Below are 14,894 nucleotides of genomic sequence, written 5' to 3'. Positions count from 1 at the left end.
CCCCCGCCTTGCCTGAGCCCCGACTCCCCCGCCTTGGCTGAGCCCCGACTCCCCCGCCTTGGCTGAGCCCCCGACTCCCCCGCCTCGCCTGAGCCCCGACTCCCCCGCCTCGCCTGAGCCCCGGCCCCCCCGCCTCGGCTGAGCCCCCGACTCCCCCGCCTCGCCTGAGCCCCCGGCCCCCCGCCTTGCCTGAGCCCCGACTCCCCCGCCTTGGCTGAGCCCCGACTCCCCCGCCTTGGCTGAGCCCCCGACTCCCCCGCCTCGCCTGAGCCCCGACTCCCCCGCCTCGCCTGAGCCCCGGCCCCCCGCCTCGCCTGAGCCCCCGGCCCCCCGCCTCGCCTGAGCCCCCGGCCCCCCGCCTCGCCTGAGCCCCGGCCCCCCCGCCTTGCCTGAGCCCCGACTCCCCCGCCTCGCCTGAGCCCCGGCCCCCCCGCCTCGCCTGAGCCCCGACTCCCCCGCCTCGCCTGAGCCCCCGGCCCCCCCGCCTTGGCTGAGCCCCGAGTCCCCCGCCTCGCCTGAGCCCCGGCCCCCCCGCCTCGGCTGAGCCCCGAGTCCCCCGCCTCGCCTGAGCCCCGGCCCCCCCGCCTCGCCTGAGCCCCGACTCCCCCGCCTTGCCTGAGCCCCGATTCCCCCGCCTCGCCTGAGCCCCGGCCCCCCCGCCTTGGCTGAGCCCCGAGTCCCCCGCCTCGCCTGAGCCCCGACTCCCCCGCCTCGCCTGAGCCCCCGGCCCCCCCGCCTTGGCTGAGCCCCGAGTCCCCCGCCTCGCCTGAGCCCCGACTCCCCCGCCTCGCCTGAGCCCCCGGCCCCCCCGCCTCGCCTGAGCCCCGACTCCCCGCCTCGCCTGAGCCCCGACTCCCCCGCCTCGCCTGAGCCCCCGGCTCCCCCGCCTTGCCTGAGCCCCCGGCCCCCCCGCCTTGCCTGAGCCCCCGGCCCCCCGCCTCGCCTGAGCCCCCGGCCCCCCGCCTTGCCTGAGCCCCCGGCCCCCCCGCCTTGCCTCGACTGCCAGCCCTGCCCCCAACCTCCCTGACTTGGGCTGAGCCCTGCTTGACCCATGGAGCTTGCTTAACAATGCTGCACTGCAGCAGTCTCCCTGGGGCGGCTAGCCTGGCCCCCGCCCCAAGGACCTGCCCCCCGCTCCAAGGACCTGCCCCTCCCAGCCCCGGGCCCCCACCCCAAGGACCTGCCCCTCCCAGCCCCGGACCCCCACCCCAAGGACCAGCCCCTCCCCGCCCCAAGGACCAGCCCCTCCCAGCCCCGGGCTCCCACTCCAAGGACCTGCCCCTCCCCGCCCCAAGGACCAGCCCCTCCCAGCCCCGGACCCCCACCCCAAGGACCTGCCCTTCCCCGCCCCAAGGACCAGACCCTCCCAGCCCCAAGGACCAGCCCCTCCCCACCCCAAGGACCAGCCCCTCCCCGCCCCAAGGACCAGCCCCTCCCAGCCCCGGGCTCCCACTCCAAGGACCTGCCCCTCCCCGCCCCAAGGACCAGCCCCTCCCAGCCCCGGACCCCCACCCCAAGGACCTGCCCTTCCCCGCCCCAAGGACCAGACCCTCCCAGCCCCGGGCCCCCGCCCCAAGGACCTGCCCCCCGCTCCAAGGACCTGCCCCTCCCAGCCCCGGGCCCCCACCCCAAGGACCAGCCCCTCCCCGCCCCGGGCCCCCACCCCAAGGACCTGCCCCTCCCCGCCCCGGGCCCCCACCCCAAGGACCTGCCCCTCCCAGCCCCGGACCCCCACCCCAAGGACCAGCCCCTCCCCGCCCCAAGGACCTGCCCCTCCCAGCCCCAAGGACCTGCCCCTCCCAGCCCCGGACCCCCACCCCAAGGACCAGCCCCTCCCCGCCCCGGGCCCCCACCCCAAGGATCAGCCCCTCCCCGCCCCAAGGATCAGCCCCTCCCCGCCCCGGGCCCCCGCCCCAAGGACCGGCCCCTCCCCGCCCCGGGCCCCCGCCCCAAGGACCGGCCCCTCCCCGCCCCGGGCCCCCGCCCCAAGGACCTGCCCTTCCCCGCCCCAAGGACCAGCCCCTCCCAGCCCCGGGCCCCCGTCCCAAGGACCTGCCCCTCCCCGCCCTGGGCCCCCGTCCCAAGGACCTGCCCCTCCCCGCCCCAAGGATCAGCCCCTCCCCACCCCGGGCCCCCGTCCCAAGGACCTGCCCCTCCCCGCCCTGGGCCCCCGTCCCAAGGACCTGCCCCTCCCCACCCCGGGCCCCCGTCCCAAGGACCAGCCCCTCCCCGCCCTGGGCCCCCGTCCCAAGGACCTGCCCCTCCCCGCCCCAAGGATCAGCCCCTCCCCGCCCCGGGACCCCACCCCAAGGACCTGCCCCTCCCAGCCCCGGGCCCCCGCCCCAAGGACCAGCCCCTCCCAGCCCCGGGCCCCCGCCCCAAGGACCAGCCCCTCCCTGCCCCGGGCCCCCGCCTCAAGGACCAGCCCCTCCCAGCCCCGGGCCCCCGCCCCAAGGACCAGCCCCTCCCTGCCCCGGGCCCCCGCCCCAAGGACCAGCCCCTCCCTGCCCCGGGCCCCCGCCTCAAGGACCAGCCCCTCCCAGCCCCGGGCCCCCGCCCCAAGGACCAGCCCCTCCCCGCCCCGGGCCCCCACCCCAAGGATCAGCCCCTCCCCGCCCCAAGGATCAGCCCCTCCCCACCCCGGGCCCCCGCCCCAAGGACCAGCCCCTCCCCACCCCGGGCCCCCGCCCCAAGGACCTGCCCCTCCCAGCCCCGGGCCCCCACCCCAAGGACCAGCCCCTCCCCACCCTGGGCCCCCGCTCCAAGGACCTGCCCCTCCCCGCCCCGGGCCCCTGCCCCAAGGACCAGCCCCTGCTGTGCCCCAGTTGGCCAGGCTGCACATCAGCCCCTCCCAGCCTGGCTCCCAGCGGGCTGGGGCAGGTGGGGCTGTGGGCAGGGCAGGGGGCGGGTTTCTCTCACACACCCCACCCGCCGCCGGGCCCGTTGCCCGAGGCCGCGAGGCTGGGGCTGGCTCCCAGGAGGAAGGGGCCGCCAAGGTGCCTCTCAAGGCCTGTGTGGGTTGCGACCGCCCCGTGTGCCCTGCCCCCAGAGAGCCAGACCGGGAGTGCGCGCTGACCACGCAGAGGCTGAGCGGCCGAGGCAGACGGCACGTCTGCATCTTCCCCAGCCACGCGGTGCGGCTCTTCACCCAGCTCCGCCTCCACCTGCGCGATCCCGCCAGCAACCAGAGCACGTTCTCCCGCCATGTGGCCGTGGATACCGTGGGTGAGTGCCGGGCCATCCCTCGCCCGCGGCCAGTGGGGATGGGAAAGGGCAGGGGGCCGAGAGCAGCCATTCCACAGGGGCGGCCCTAGACGAGCTGCCAGCACCTGGCGCCCTTGGCGACCCTGCAATCGGCGCCCCTCCAAACCCCCATTTAACTTGGCCCCCTCGGCGACCCTGCAATCGGCGCCCCTCCAAACCCCCATTTAACTTGGCCCCCTCGGCGACCCTGCAATCGGCGCCCCCTCCAAACCCCCATTTAACTTGACCCCCTCGGCGACCCTGCAATCGGCGCCCCCTCCAAACCCCCCATTTAACTTGGCCCCCTCGGCGACCCTGCAATCGGCGCCCCTCCAAACCCCCCATTTAACTTGGCCCCCTCGGCGACCCTGCAATCGGCGCCCCCTCCAAACCCCCATTTAACTTGGCCCCCTCGGCGACCCTGCAATCGGCGCCCCTCCAAACCCCCCATTTAACATGGCCCCCTCGGCGACCCTGCAATCGGCGCCCCTCCAAACCCCCATTTAACTTGGCCCCCTCGGCGACCCTGCAATCGGCGCCCCTCCAAACCCCCCATTTAACTTGGCCCCCTCGGCGACCCTGCAATCGGCGCCCCTCCAAACCCCCCATTTAACTTGACCCCCTCGGTGACCCTGCAATCGGCGCCCCTCCAAACCCCCCATTTAACTTGGCCCCCTCGGCGACCCTGCAATCGGCGCCCCTCCAAACCCCCCATTTAACTTGGCCCCCTCGGCGACCCTGCAATCGGCGCCCCTCCAAACCCCCCATTTAACTTGGCCCCCTCGGCGACCCTGCAATCGGCGCCCCTCCAAACCCCCCATTTAACTTGGCCCCCTCGGCGACCCTGCAATCGGCGCCCCTCCAAACCCCCCATTTAACTTGGCCCCCTCGGCGACCCTGCTATCGGCGCCCCTCCAAACCCCCATTTAACTTGGCCCCCTCGGCGACCCTGCAATCGGCGCCCCTCCAAACCCCCATTTAACTTGGCCCCCTCGGCGACCCTGCAATCGACGCCCCCTCCAAACCCCCCATTTAACTTGGCCCCCTCGGCGACCCTGCAATCGGCGCCCCTCCAAACCCCCATTTAACTTGGCCCCCTCGGCGACCCTGCAATCGGCGCCCCTCCAAACCCCCCATTTAACTTGGCGCCCTCGGTGACCCTGCAATCGGCGCCCCTCCAAACCCCCATTTAACTTGGCCCCCTCGGCGACCCTGCAATCGGCGCCCCTCCAAACCCCCCATTTAACTTGGCCCCCTCGGCGACCCTGCAATCGGCGCCCCTCCAAACCCCCATTTAACTTGGCCCCCTCGGCGACCCTGCAATCGGCGCCCCTCCAAACCCCCATTTAACTTGGCCCCCTCGGCGACCCTGCAATCGGCGCCCCTCCAAACCCCCATTTAACTTGGCGCCCTCGGCGACCCTGCAATCGGCGCCCCTCCAAACCCCCCATTTAACTTGGCCCCCTCGGCGACCCTGCAATCGGCGCCCCTCCAAACCCCCATTTAACTTGGCCCCCTCGGCGACCCTGCAATCGGCGCCCCTCCAAACCCCCATTTAACTTGGCCCCCTCGGCGACCCTGCAATCGGCGCCCCTCCAAACCCCCATTTAACTTGGCCCCCTCGGCGACCCTGCAATCGGCGCCCCTCCAAACCCCCATTTAACTTGGCCCCCTCGGTGACCCTGCAATCGGCGCCCCTCCAAACCCCCATTTAACTTGGCCCCCTCGGCGACCCTGCAATCGGCGCCCCTCCAAACCCCCCATTTAACTTGGCCCCCTCGCCGACCCTGCAATCGGCGCCCCTCCAAACCCCCATTTAACTTGGCCCCCTCGGAGACCCTGCAATCGGCGCCCCTCCAAACCCCCATTTAACTTGGCCCCCTCGGTGACCCTGCAATCGGCGCCCCTCCAAACCCCCATTTAACTTAGCCCCCTCGGCGACCCTGCAATTGGCGCCCCTCCAAACCCCCCATTTAACTTGGCCCCCTCGACGACCCTGCAATCGGCGCCCCTCCAAACCCCCCATTTAACTTGGCCCCCTCGACGACCCTGCAATCGGCGCCCCCTCCAAACCCCCCATTTAACTTGGCGCCCGCGGCGACCCTGCAATCGACGCCCCTCCAAACCCCCATTTAACTTGGCCCCCTCGGCGACCCTGCAATCGGCGCCCCCTCCAAACCCCCATTTAACTTGGCCCCCTCGGCGACCCTGCAATCGGCGCCCCTCCAAACCCCCCATTTAACTTGGCCCCCTCGGCGACCCTGCAATCGGCGCCCCCTCCAAACCCCCATTTAACTTGGCCCCCTCGGCGACCCTGCAATCGGCGCCCCTCCAAACCCCCCATTTAACTTGGCCCCCTCGCCAACCCTGCAATCGGCGCCCCTCCAAACCCCCATTTAACTTGGCCCCCTCGGCGACCCTGCAATCGACGCCCCCTCCAAACCCCCCATTTAACTTGGCCCCCTCGGCGACCCTGCAATCGACGCCCCTCCAAACCCCCATTTAACTTGGCCCCCTCGGCGACCCTGCAATCGGCGCCCCCTCCAAACCCCCCATTTAACTTGGCCCCCTCGGCGACCCTGCAATCGGCGCCCCTCCAAACCCCCCATTTAACTTAGCCCCCTCGGCGACCCTGCAATCGGCGCCCCTCCAAACCCCCATTTAACTTGGCCCCCTCGGCGACCCTGCAATCGGCGCCCCCTCCAAACCCCCATTTAACTTGGCCCCCTCGGCGACCCTGCAATCGGCGCCCCTCCAAACCCCCATTTAACTTGGCCCCCTCGGCGACCCTGCAATCGGCGCCCCTCCAAACCCCCATTTAACTTGGCCCCCTCGGCGACCCTGCAATCGGCGCCCCTCCAAACCCCCCATTTAACTTGGCGCCCTCGGCGACCCTGCAATCGGCGCCCCTCCAAACCCCCATTTAACTTGGCCCCCTCGGCGACCCTGCAATCGGCGCCCCTCCAAACCCCCCATTTAACTTGGCCCCCTCGGTGACCCTGCAATCGGCGCCCCTCCAAACCCCCATTTAACTTGGCCCCCTCGGCGACCCTGCAATCGACGCCCCCTCCAAACCCCCCATTTAACTTGGCCCCCTCGGCGACCCTGCAATCGGCGCCCCCTCCAAACCCCCCATTTAACTTGGCCCCCTCGGCGACCCTGCAATCGGCGCCCCTCCAAACCCCCATTTAACTTGGCCCCCTCGGTGACCCTGCAATCGACGCCCCTCCAAACCCCCCATTTAACTTGGCCCCCTCGGCGACCCTGCAATCGGCGCCCCTCCAAACCCCCATTTAACTTGGCGCCCTCGGCGACCCTGCAATCGGCGCCCCTCCAAACCCCCATTTAACTTGGCCCCCTCGGCGACCCTGCAATCGGCGCCCCTCCAAACCCCCCATTTAACTTGGCCCCCTCGGCGACCCTGCAATCGGCGCCCCTCCAAACCCCCATTTAACTTGGCCCCCTCGGCGACCCTGCAATCGGCGCCCCTCCAAACCCCCATTTAACTTGGCCCCCTCGGCGACCCTGCAATCGGCGCCCCTCCAAACCCCCCATTTAACTTGGCCCCCTCGGCGACCCTGCAATCGGCGCCCCTCCAAACCCCCATTTAACTTGGCCCCCTCGGCGACCCTGCAATCGGCGCCCCTCCAAACCCCCATTTAACTTGGCCCCCTCGGCGACCCTGCAATCGGCGCCCCTCCAAACCCCCCATTTAACTTGGCCCCCTCGGCGACCCTGCAATCGGCGCCCCTCCAAACCCCCATTTAACTTGGCCCCCTCGCCGACCCTGCAATCGGCGCCCCCTCCAAACCCCCCATTTAACTTGGCCCCCTCGGCGACCCTGCAATCGGCGCCCCCTCCAAACCCCCATTTAACTTGGCCCCCTCGGCGACCCTGCAATCGGCGCCCCTCCAAACCCCCATTTAACTTGGCCCCCTCGGCGACCCTGCAATCGGCGCCCCTCCAAACCCCCATTTAACTTGGCCCCCTCGGCGACCCTGCAATCGGCGCCCCTCCAAACCCCCATTTAACTTGGCCCCCTCGGTGACCCTGCAATCGGCGCCCCCTCCAAACCCCCCATTTAACTTGGCCCCCTCGGCGACCCTGCAATCGGGGCCCCTCCAAACCCCCATTTAACTTGGCCCCCTCGGCGACCCTGCAATCGGCGCCCCCTCCAAACCCCCCATTTAACTTGGCCCCCTCGGTGACCCTGCAATCGGCGCCCCTCCAAACCCCCCATTTAACTTGGCCCCCTCGCCGACCCTGCAATCGGCGCCCCTCCAAACCCCCATTTAACTTGGCCTCCTCGGCGACCCTGCAATCGGCGCCCCTCCAAACCCCCCATTTAACTTGGCCCCCTCGCCGACCCTGCAATCGGCGCCCCTCCAAACCCCCATTTAACTTGGCCTCCTCGGCGACCCTGCAATCGGCGCCCCTCCAAACCCCCATTTAACTTGGCGCCCTCGGCGACCCTGCAATCGGCGCCCCTCCAAACCCCCATTTAACTTGGCCCCCTCGGCGACCCTGCAATCGGCGCCCCCTCCAAACCCCCATTTAACTTGGCCCCCTCGGCGACCCTGCAATCGGCGCCCCTCCAAACCCCCCATTTAACTTGGCCCCCTCGGCGACCCTGCAATCGGCGCCCCTCCAAACCCCCATTTAACTTGGCCCCCTCGGTGACCCTGCAATCGGCGCCCCTCCAAACCCCCATTTAACTTGGCCCCCTCGGCGACCCTGCAATCGGCGCCCCTCCAAACCCCCATTTAACTTGGCCCCCTCGGCGACCCTGCAATCGGCGCCCCTCCAAACCCCCATTTAACTTGGCCCCCTCGGCGACCCTGCAATCGGCGCCCCCTCCAAACCCCCCATTTAACTTGGCCCCCTCGGCGACCCTGCAATCGGCGCCCCTCCAAACCCCCATTTAACTTGGCCCCCTCGGCGACCCTGCAATCGGCGCCCCTCCAAACCCCCCATTTAACTTGGCCCCCTCGGTGACCCTGCAATCGACGCCCCTCCAAACCCCCCATTTAACTTGGCCCCCTCGGCGACCCTGCAATCGGCGCCCCTCCAAACCCCCATTTAACTTGGCCCCCTCGGCGACCCTGCAATCGGCGCCCCTCCAAACCCCCATTTAACTTGGCCCCCTCGGCGACCCTGCAATCGGCACCCCCTCCGAACCCCCCATTTAACTTGGCCCCCTCGGCGACCCTGCAATCGGCGCCCCTCCAAACCCCCATTTAACTTGGCCCCCTCGGCGACCCTGCAATCGGCGCCCCTCCAAACCCCCATTTAACTTGGCCCCCTCGGCGACCCTGCAATCGGCGCCCCTCCAAACCCCCATTTAACTTGGCCCCCTCGGCGACCCTGCAATCGGCGCCCCTCCAAACCCCCCATTTAACTTGGCCCCCTCGGCGACCCTGCAATCGACGCCCCTCCAAACCCCCCATTTAACTTGGCCCCTCGGCGACCCTGCAATCGGCGCCCCTCCAAACCCCCATTTAACTTGGCGCCCTCGGCGACCCTGCAATCGGCGCCCCTCCAAACCCCCCATTTAACTTGACCCCCTCGGCGACCCTGCAATCGACGCCCCTCCAAACCCCCCATTTAACTTGGCGCCCTCGGCGACCCTGCAATCGGCGCCCCTCCAAACCCCCCATTTAACTTGGCCCCCTCGGCGACCCTGCAATCGGCGCCCCTCCAAACCCCCCATTTAACTTGGCCCCCGCGGCGACCCTGGAATCGGCGCCCCCTCCAAACCCCCCATTTAACTTGGCGCCCTCGCCGACCCTGCAATCGGCGCCCCCTCCAAACCCCCATTTAACTTGGCGCCCTCGGCGACCCTGCAATCGGCGCCCCCTCCAAACCCCCCATTTAACTTGGCGCCCTCGGCGACCCTGCAATCGGCGCCCCCTCCAAACCCCCATTTAACTTGGCCCCCTCGGCGACCCTGCAATCGGCGCCCCTCCAAACCCCCATTTAACTTGGCCCCCTCGGCGACCCTGCAATCGGCGCCCCTCCAAACCCCCATTTAACTTGGCCCCCTCGGCGACCCTGCAATCGGCGCCCCCTCCAAACCCCCCATTTAACTTGGCCCCCTCGGCGACCCTGCAATCGGCGCCCCTCCAAACCCCCATTTAACTTGGCCCCCTCGGCGACCCTGCAATCGGCGCCCCTCCAAACCCCCCATTTAACTTGGCCCCCTCGGTGACCCTGCAATCGACGCCCCTCCAAACCCCCCATTTAACTTGGCCCCCTCGGCGACCCTGCAATCGGCGCCCCTCCAAACCCCCATTTAACTTGGCCCCCTCGGCGACCCTGCAATCGGCGCCCCTCCAAACCCCCATTTAACTTGGCCCCCTCGGCGACCCTGCAATCGGCGCCCCCTCCAAACCCCCCATTTAACTTGGCCCCATCGGCGACCCTGCAATCGGCGCCCCTCCAAACCCCCCATTTAACTTGGCCCCCTCGGCGACCCTGCAATCGGCGCCCCTCCAAACCCCCCATTTAACTTGGCCCCCTCGCCGACCCTGCAATCGGCGCCCCTCCAAACCCCCATTTAACTTGGCCCCCTCGGCGACCCTGCAATCGGCGCCCCTCCAAACCCCCATTTAACTTGGCCCCCTCGGCGACCCTGCAATCGGCGCCCCTCCAAACCCCCATTTAACTTGGCCCCCTCGGCGACCCTGCAATCGGCGCCCCTCCAAACCCCCATTTAACTTGGCCCCCTCGGCGACCCTGCAATCGGCGCCCCTCCAAAGCCCCATTTAACTTGGCCCCCTCGGCGACTCTGCAATCGGCGCCCCTCCAAACCCCCATTTAACTTGGCCCCCTCGGCGACCCTGCAATCGGCACCCCTCCAAACCCCCATTTAACTTGGCCCCCTCGGCGACCCTGCAATCGGCGCCCCTCCAAACCCCCATTTAACTTGGCCCCCTCGGCGACCCTGCAATCGGCGCCCCTCCAAAGCCCCATTTAACTTGGCCCCCTCGGCGACTCTGCAATCGGCGCCCCTCCAAACCCCCATTTAACTTGGCCCCCTCGGCGACCCTGCAATCGGCGCCCCTCCAAACCCCCATTTAACTTGGCCCCCTCGGCGACCCTGCAATCGGCGCCCCTCCAAACCCCCCATTTAACTTGGCCCCATCGGCGACCCTGCAATCGGCGCCCCTCCAAACCCCCCATTTAACTTGGCCCCATCGGCGACCCTGCAATCGGCGCCCCTCCAAACCCCCATTTAACTTGGCGCCCTCGGTGACCCTGCAATCGGCGCCCCCTCCAAACCCCCATTTAACTTGGCCCCCTCGGCGACCCTGCAATCGGCGCCCCTCCAAACCCCCCATTTAACTTGGCCCCCTCGGCGACCCTGCAATCGGCGCCCCTCCAAACCCCCATTTAACTTGGCCCCCTTGGCGACCCTGCAATCGGCGCCCCCTCCAAACCCCCCATTTAACTTGGCCCCCTCGGCGACCCTGCAATCGACGCCCCCTCCAAACCCCCCATTTAACTTGGCGCCCTCGGCGACCCTGCAATCGGCGCCCCTCCAAACCCCCATTTAACTTGGCCCCCTCGGCGACCCTGCAATCGGCGCCCCTCCAAACCCCCATTTAACTTGGCCCCCTCGGCGACCCTGCAATCGGCGCCCCCTCCAAACCCCCATTTAACTTGGCCCCCTCGGCGACCCTGCAATCGGCGCCCCTCCAAACCCCCATTTAACTTGGCCCCCTCGGCGACCCTGCAATCGGCGCCCCCTCCAAACCCCCCATTTAACTTGGCCCCCTCGGCGACCCTGCAATCGGCGCCCCTCCAAACCCCCATTTAACTTGGCCCCCTCGGCGACCCTGCAATCGGCGCCCCCTCAAACCCCCATTTAACTTGGCCCCCTCGGCGACCCTGCAATCGGCGCCCCTCCAAACCCCCCATTTAACTTGGCCCCCTCGGCGACCCTGCAATCGGCGCCCCTCCAAACCCCCATTTAACTTGGCCCCCTCGGCGACCCTGCAATCGGCGCCCCTCCAAACCCCCCATTTAACTTGGCCCCCTCGGCGACCCTGCAATCGGCGCCCCTCCAAACCCCCATTTAACTTGGCCCCCTCGGCGACCCTGCAATCGGCGCCCCTCCAAACCCCCCATTTAACTTGGCCCCCTCGGCGACCCTGCAATCGGCGCCCCCTCCAAACCCCCCATTTAACTTGACCCCCTCGGCGACCCTGCAATCGGCGCCCCTCCAAACCCCCATTTAACTTGGGCCCCTCGGCGACCCTGCAATCGGCGCCCCTCCAAACCCCCCATTTAACTTGGCCCCCTCGGCGACCCTGCAATCGGCGCCCCTCCAAACCCCCCATTTAACTTGGCCCCCGCGGCGACCCTGGAATCGGCGCCCCCTCCAAACCCCCCATTTAACTTGGCGCCCTCGCCGACCCTGCAATCGGCGCCCCCTCCAAACCCCCATTTAACTTGGCGCCCTCGGCGACCCTGCAATCGGCGCCCCTCCAAACCCCCATTTAACTTGGCCCCCTCGGCGACCCTGCAATCGGCGCCCCTCCAAACCCCCATTTAACTTGGCGCCCTCGGCGACCCTGCAATCGGCGCCCCTCCAAACCCCCATTTAACTTGGCCCCCTCGGCGACCCTGCAATCGGCGCCCCTCCAAACCCCCCATTTAACTTGGCCCCCTCGGCGACCCTGCAATCGGCACCCCTCCAAACCCCCATTTAACTTGGCCCCCTCGGCGACCCTGCAATCGGCGCCCCCTCCAAACCCCCCATTTAACTTGGCGCCCTCGGCGACCCTGCAATCGGCGCCCCCTCCAAACCCCCCATTTAACTTGGCCCCCACGGCGACCCTGCAATCGGCGCCCCTCCAAACCCCCATTTAACTTGGCCCCCTCGGCGACCCTGCAATCGGCGCCCCTCCAAACCCCCCATTTAACTTGGCCCCCTCGGCGACCCTGCAATCGGCGCCCCTCCAAACCCCCCATTTAACTTGGCCCCCTCGGCGACCCTGCAATCGGCGCCCCCTCCAAACCCCCCATTTAACTTGGCCCCCTCGGCGACCCTGCAATCGGCGCCCCTCCAAACCCCCCATTTAACTTGGCCCCCTCGGCGACCCTGCAATCGGCGCCCCCTCCAAACCCCCCATTTAACTTGGCCCCCTCGGCGACCCTGCAATCGGCGCCCCCTCCAAACCCCCATTTAACTTGGCCCCCTCGGCGACCCTGCAATCGGCGCCCCCTCCAAACCCCCCATTTAACTTGGCCCCCTCGGTGACCCTGCAATCGGCGCCCCTCCAAACCCCCATTTAACTTGGCCCCCTCGGCGACCCTGCAATCGGCGCCCCTCCAAACCCCCCATTTAACTTGGCCCCCTCGGCGACCCTGCAATCGGCGCCCCTCCAAACCCCCATTTAACTTGGCCCCCTCGGCGACCCTGCAATCGGCGCCCCTCCAAACCCCCCATTTAACTTGGCCCCCTCGGCGACCCTGCAATCGGCGCCCCTCCAAACCCCCATTTAACTTGGAGCCCTCGGCGACCCTGCAATCGGCGCCCCCTCCAAACCCCCATTTAACTTGGCCCCCTCGGCGACCCTGCAATCGGCGCCCCCTCCAAACCCCCCATTTAACTTGGCCCCCTCGGCGACCCTGCAATCGGCGCCCCCTCCAAACCCCCCATTTAACTTGGCCCCCTCGGCGACCCTGCAATCGGCGCCCCCTCCAAACCCCCCATTTAACTTGGCCCCCTCGGCGACCCTGCAATCGGCGCCCCTCCAAACCCCCATTTAACTTGGCCCCCTCGGCGACCCTGCAATCGGCGCCCCTCCAAACCCCCCATTTAACTTGGCCCCCTCGGCGACCCTGCAATCGGCGCCCCCTCCAAACCCCCCATTTAACTTGGCCCCCTCGGCGACCCTGCAATCGACGCCCCTCCAAACCCCCCATTTAACTTGGCCCCCTCGGCGACCCTGCAATCGGCGCCCCTCCAAACCCCCCATTTAACTTGACCCCCTCGGCGACCCTGCAATCGGCGCCCCTCCAAACCCCCCATTTAACTTGGCCCCCTCGGCGACCCTGCAATCGGCACCCCTCCAAACCCCCATTTAACTTGGCCCCCTCGGCGACCCTGCAATCGGCGCCCCTCCAAACCCCCATTTAACTTGGTGCCCTCGCCGACCCTGCAATCGGCGCCCCTCCAAACCCCCATTTAACTTGGCCCCCTCGGCAACCCTGCAATCGACGCCCCCTCCAAACCCCCATTTAACTTGGCCCCCTCGGCGACCCTGCAATCGGCGCCCCCTCCAAACCCCCATTTAACTTGGCCCCCTCGGCGACCCTGCAATCGGCGCCCCTCCAAACCCCCCATTTAACTTGGCCCCCTCGGCGACCCTGCAATCGGCGCCCCCTCCAATCCCCCATTTAACTTGGCCCCCTCGGCGATCCTGCAATCGGCGCCCCCTCCAAACCCCCCATTTAACTTGGCCCCCTCGGTGACCCTGCAATCGGCGCCCCCTCCAAACCCCCCATTTAACTTGGCCCCCTCGGCGACCCTGCAATCGGCGCCCCTCCAAACCCCCCATTTAACTTGGCCCCCTCGGCGACCCTGCAATCGGCGCCCCTCCAAACCCCCCATTTAACTTGACCCCCTCGGCGACCCTGCAATCGGCGCCCCTCCAAACCCCCATTTAACTTGGCCCCCTCGGCGACCCTGCAATCGGCGCCCCCTCCAAACCCCCATTTAACTTGGCCCCCTCGGCGACCCTGCAATCGGCGCCCCTCCAAACCCCCATTTAACTTGGCCCCCTCGGCGACCCTGCAATCGACGCCCCTCCAAACCCCCCATTTAACTTGGCCCCCTCGGCGACCCTGCAATCGGCGCCCCTCCAAACCCCCTTTTAACTTGGCCCCCTCGGCGACCCTGCAATCGGCGCCCCTCCAAACCCCCATTTAACTTGGCCCCCTCGGCGACCCTGCAATCGGCGCCCCTCCAAACCCCCATTTAACCTGGCCCCCTCGGCGACCCTGCAATCGGCGCCCCTCCAAACCCCCCATTTAACTTGGCCCCCTCGGCGACCCTGCAATCGACGCCCCCTCCAAACCCCCCATTTAACTTGGCCCCCTCGGCGACCCTGCAATCGGCGCCCCTCCAAACCCCCATTTAACTTGGCCCCCTCGGCGACCCTGCAATCGGCGCCCCTCCAAACCCCCCATTTAACTTGGCCCCCTCGGCGACCCTGCAATCGACGCCCCCTCCAAACCCCCCATTTAACTTGGCCCCCTCGGCGACCCTGCAATCGGCGCCCCCTCCAAACCCCCATTTAACTTGGCCCCCTCGGCGACCCTGCAATCGGCGCCCCTCCAAACCCCCATTTAACTTGGCCCCCTCGGCGACCCTGCAATCGGCGCCCCTCCAAACCCCCATTTAACTTGACCCCCTCGGCGACCCTGCAATCGGCGCCCCTCCAAACCCCCATTTAACTTGGCCCCCTCGGCGACCCTGCAATCGGCGCCCCTCCAAACCCCCCATTTAACTTGGCCCCCTCGGCGACCCTGCAATCGGCGCCCCCTCCAAACCCCCATTTAACTTGGCCCCCTCGGCGACTCTGCAATCGGCGCCCCTCCAAACCCCCATTTAACTTGGCCCCCTCGGCGACTCTGCAATC

General features: G+C 68.4%; 1 protein-coding gene across 5 annotated transcripts in view; it reads left to right on the top strand.

Moving 5' to 3' along the window:
• MPL (MPL proto-oncogene, thrombopoietin receptor) overlaps positions 1 to 14,894 on the top strand; it is a 75,192-nt gene that overhangs the window by 19,389 nt on the left and 40,909 nt on the right. For 4 of the 5 annotated variants that reach the window (XM_075914582.1, XM_075914581.1, XM_075914580.1 and 1 more), the window contains exon 3: positions 3,050 to 3,225. The exons of the other annotated variant lie outside the window; for it this stretch is intronic. In XM_075914582.1, coding sequence (XP_075770697.1) covers positions 3,050 to 3,225 — 176 coding nt within the window. The remainder of the gene's footprint in view (positions 1 to 3,049; positions 3,226 to 14,894) is intronic. 5 annotated transcript variants of the gene reach the window in all.

The sequence above is a fragment of the Pelodiscus sinensis genome, unplaced genomic scaffold, assembly GCF_049634645.1.
Source record: "Pelodiscus sinensis isolate JC-2024 unplaced genomic scaffold, ASM4963464v1 ctg65, whole genome shotgun sequence".
Taxonomy (NCBI): Eukaryota; Metazoa; Chordata; order Testudines; family Trionychidae; genus Pelodiscus; species Pelodiscus sinensis.
The sequence above is the reverse complement of the archived record's forward strand: the minus strand, read 5'-3'. Positions and strand labels throughout refer to the sequence as shown.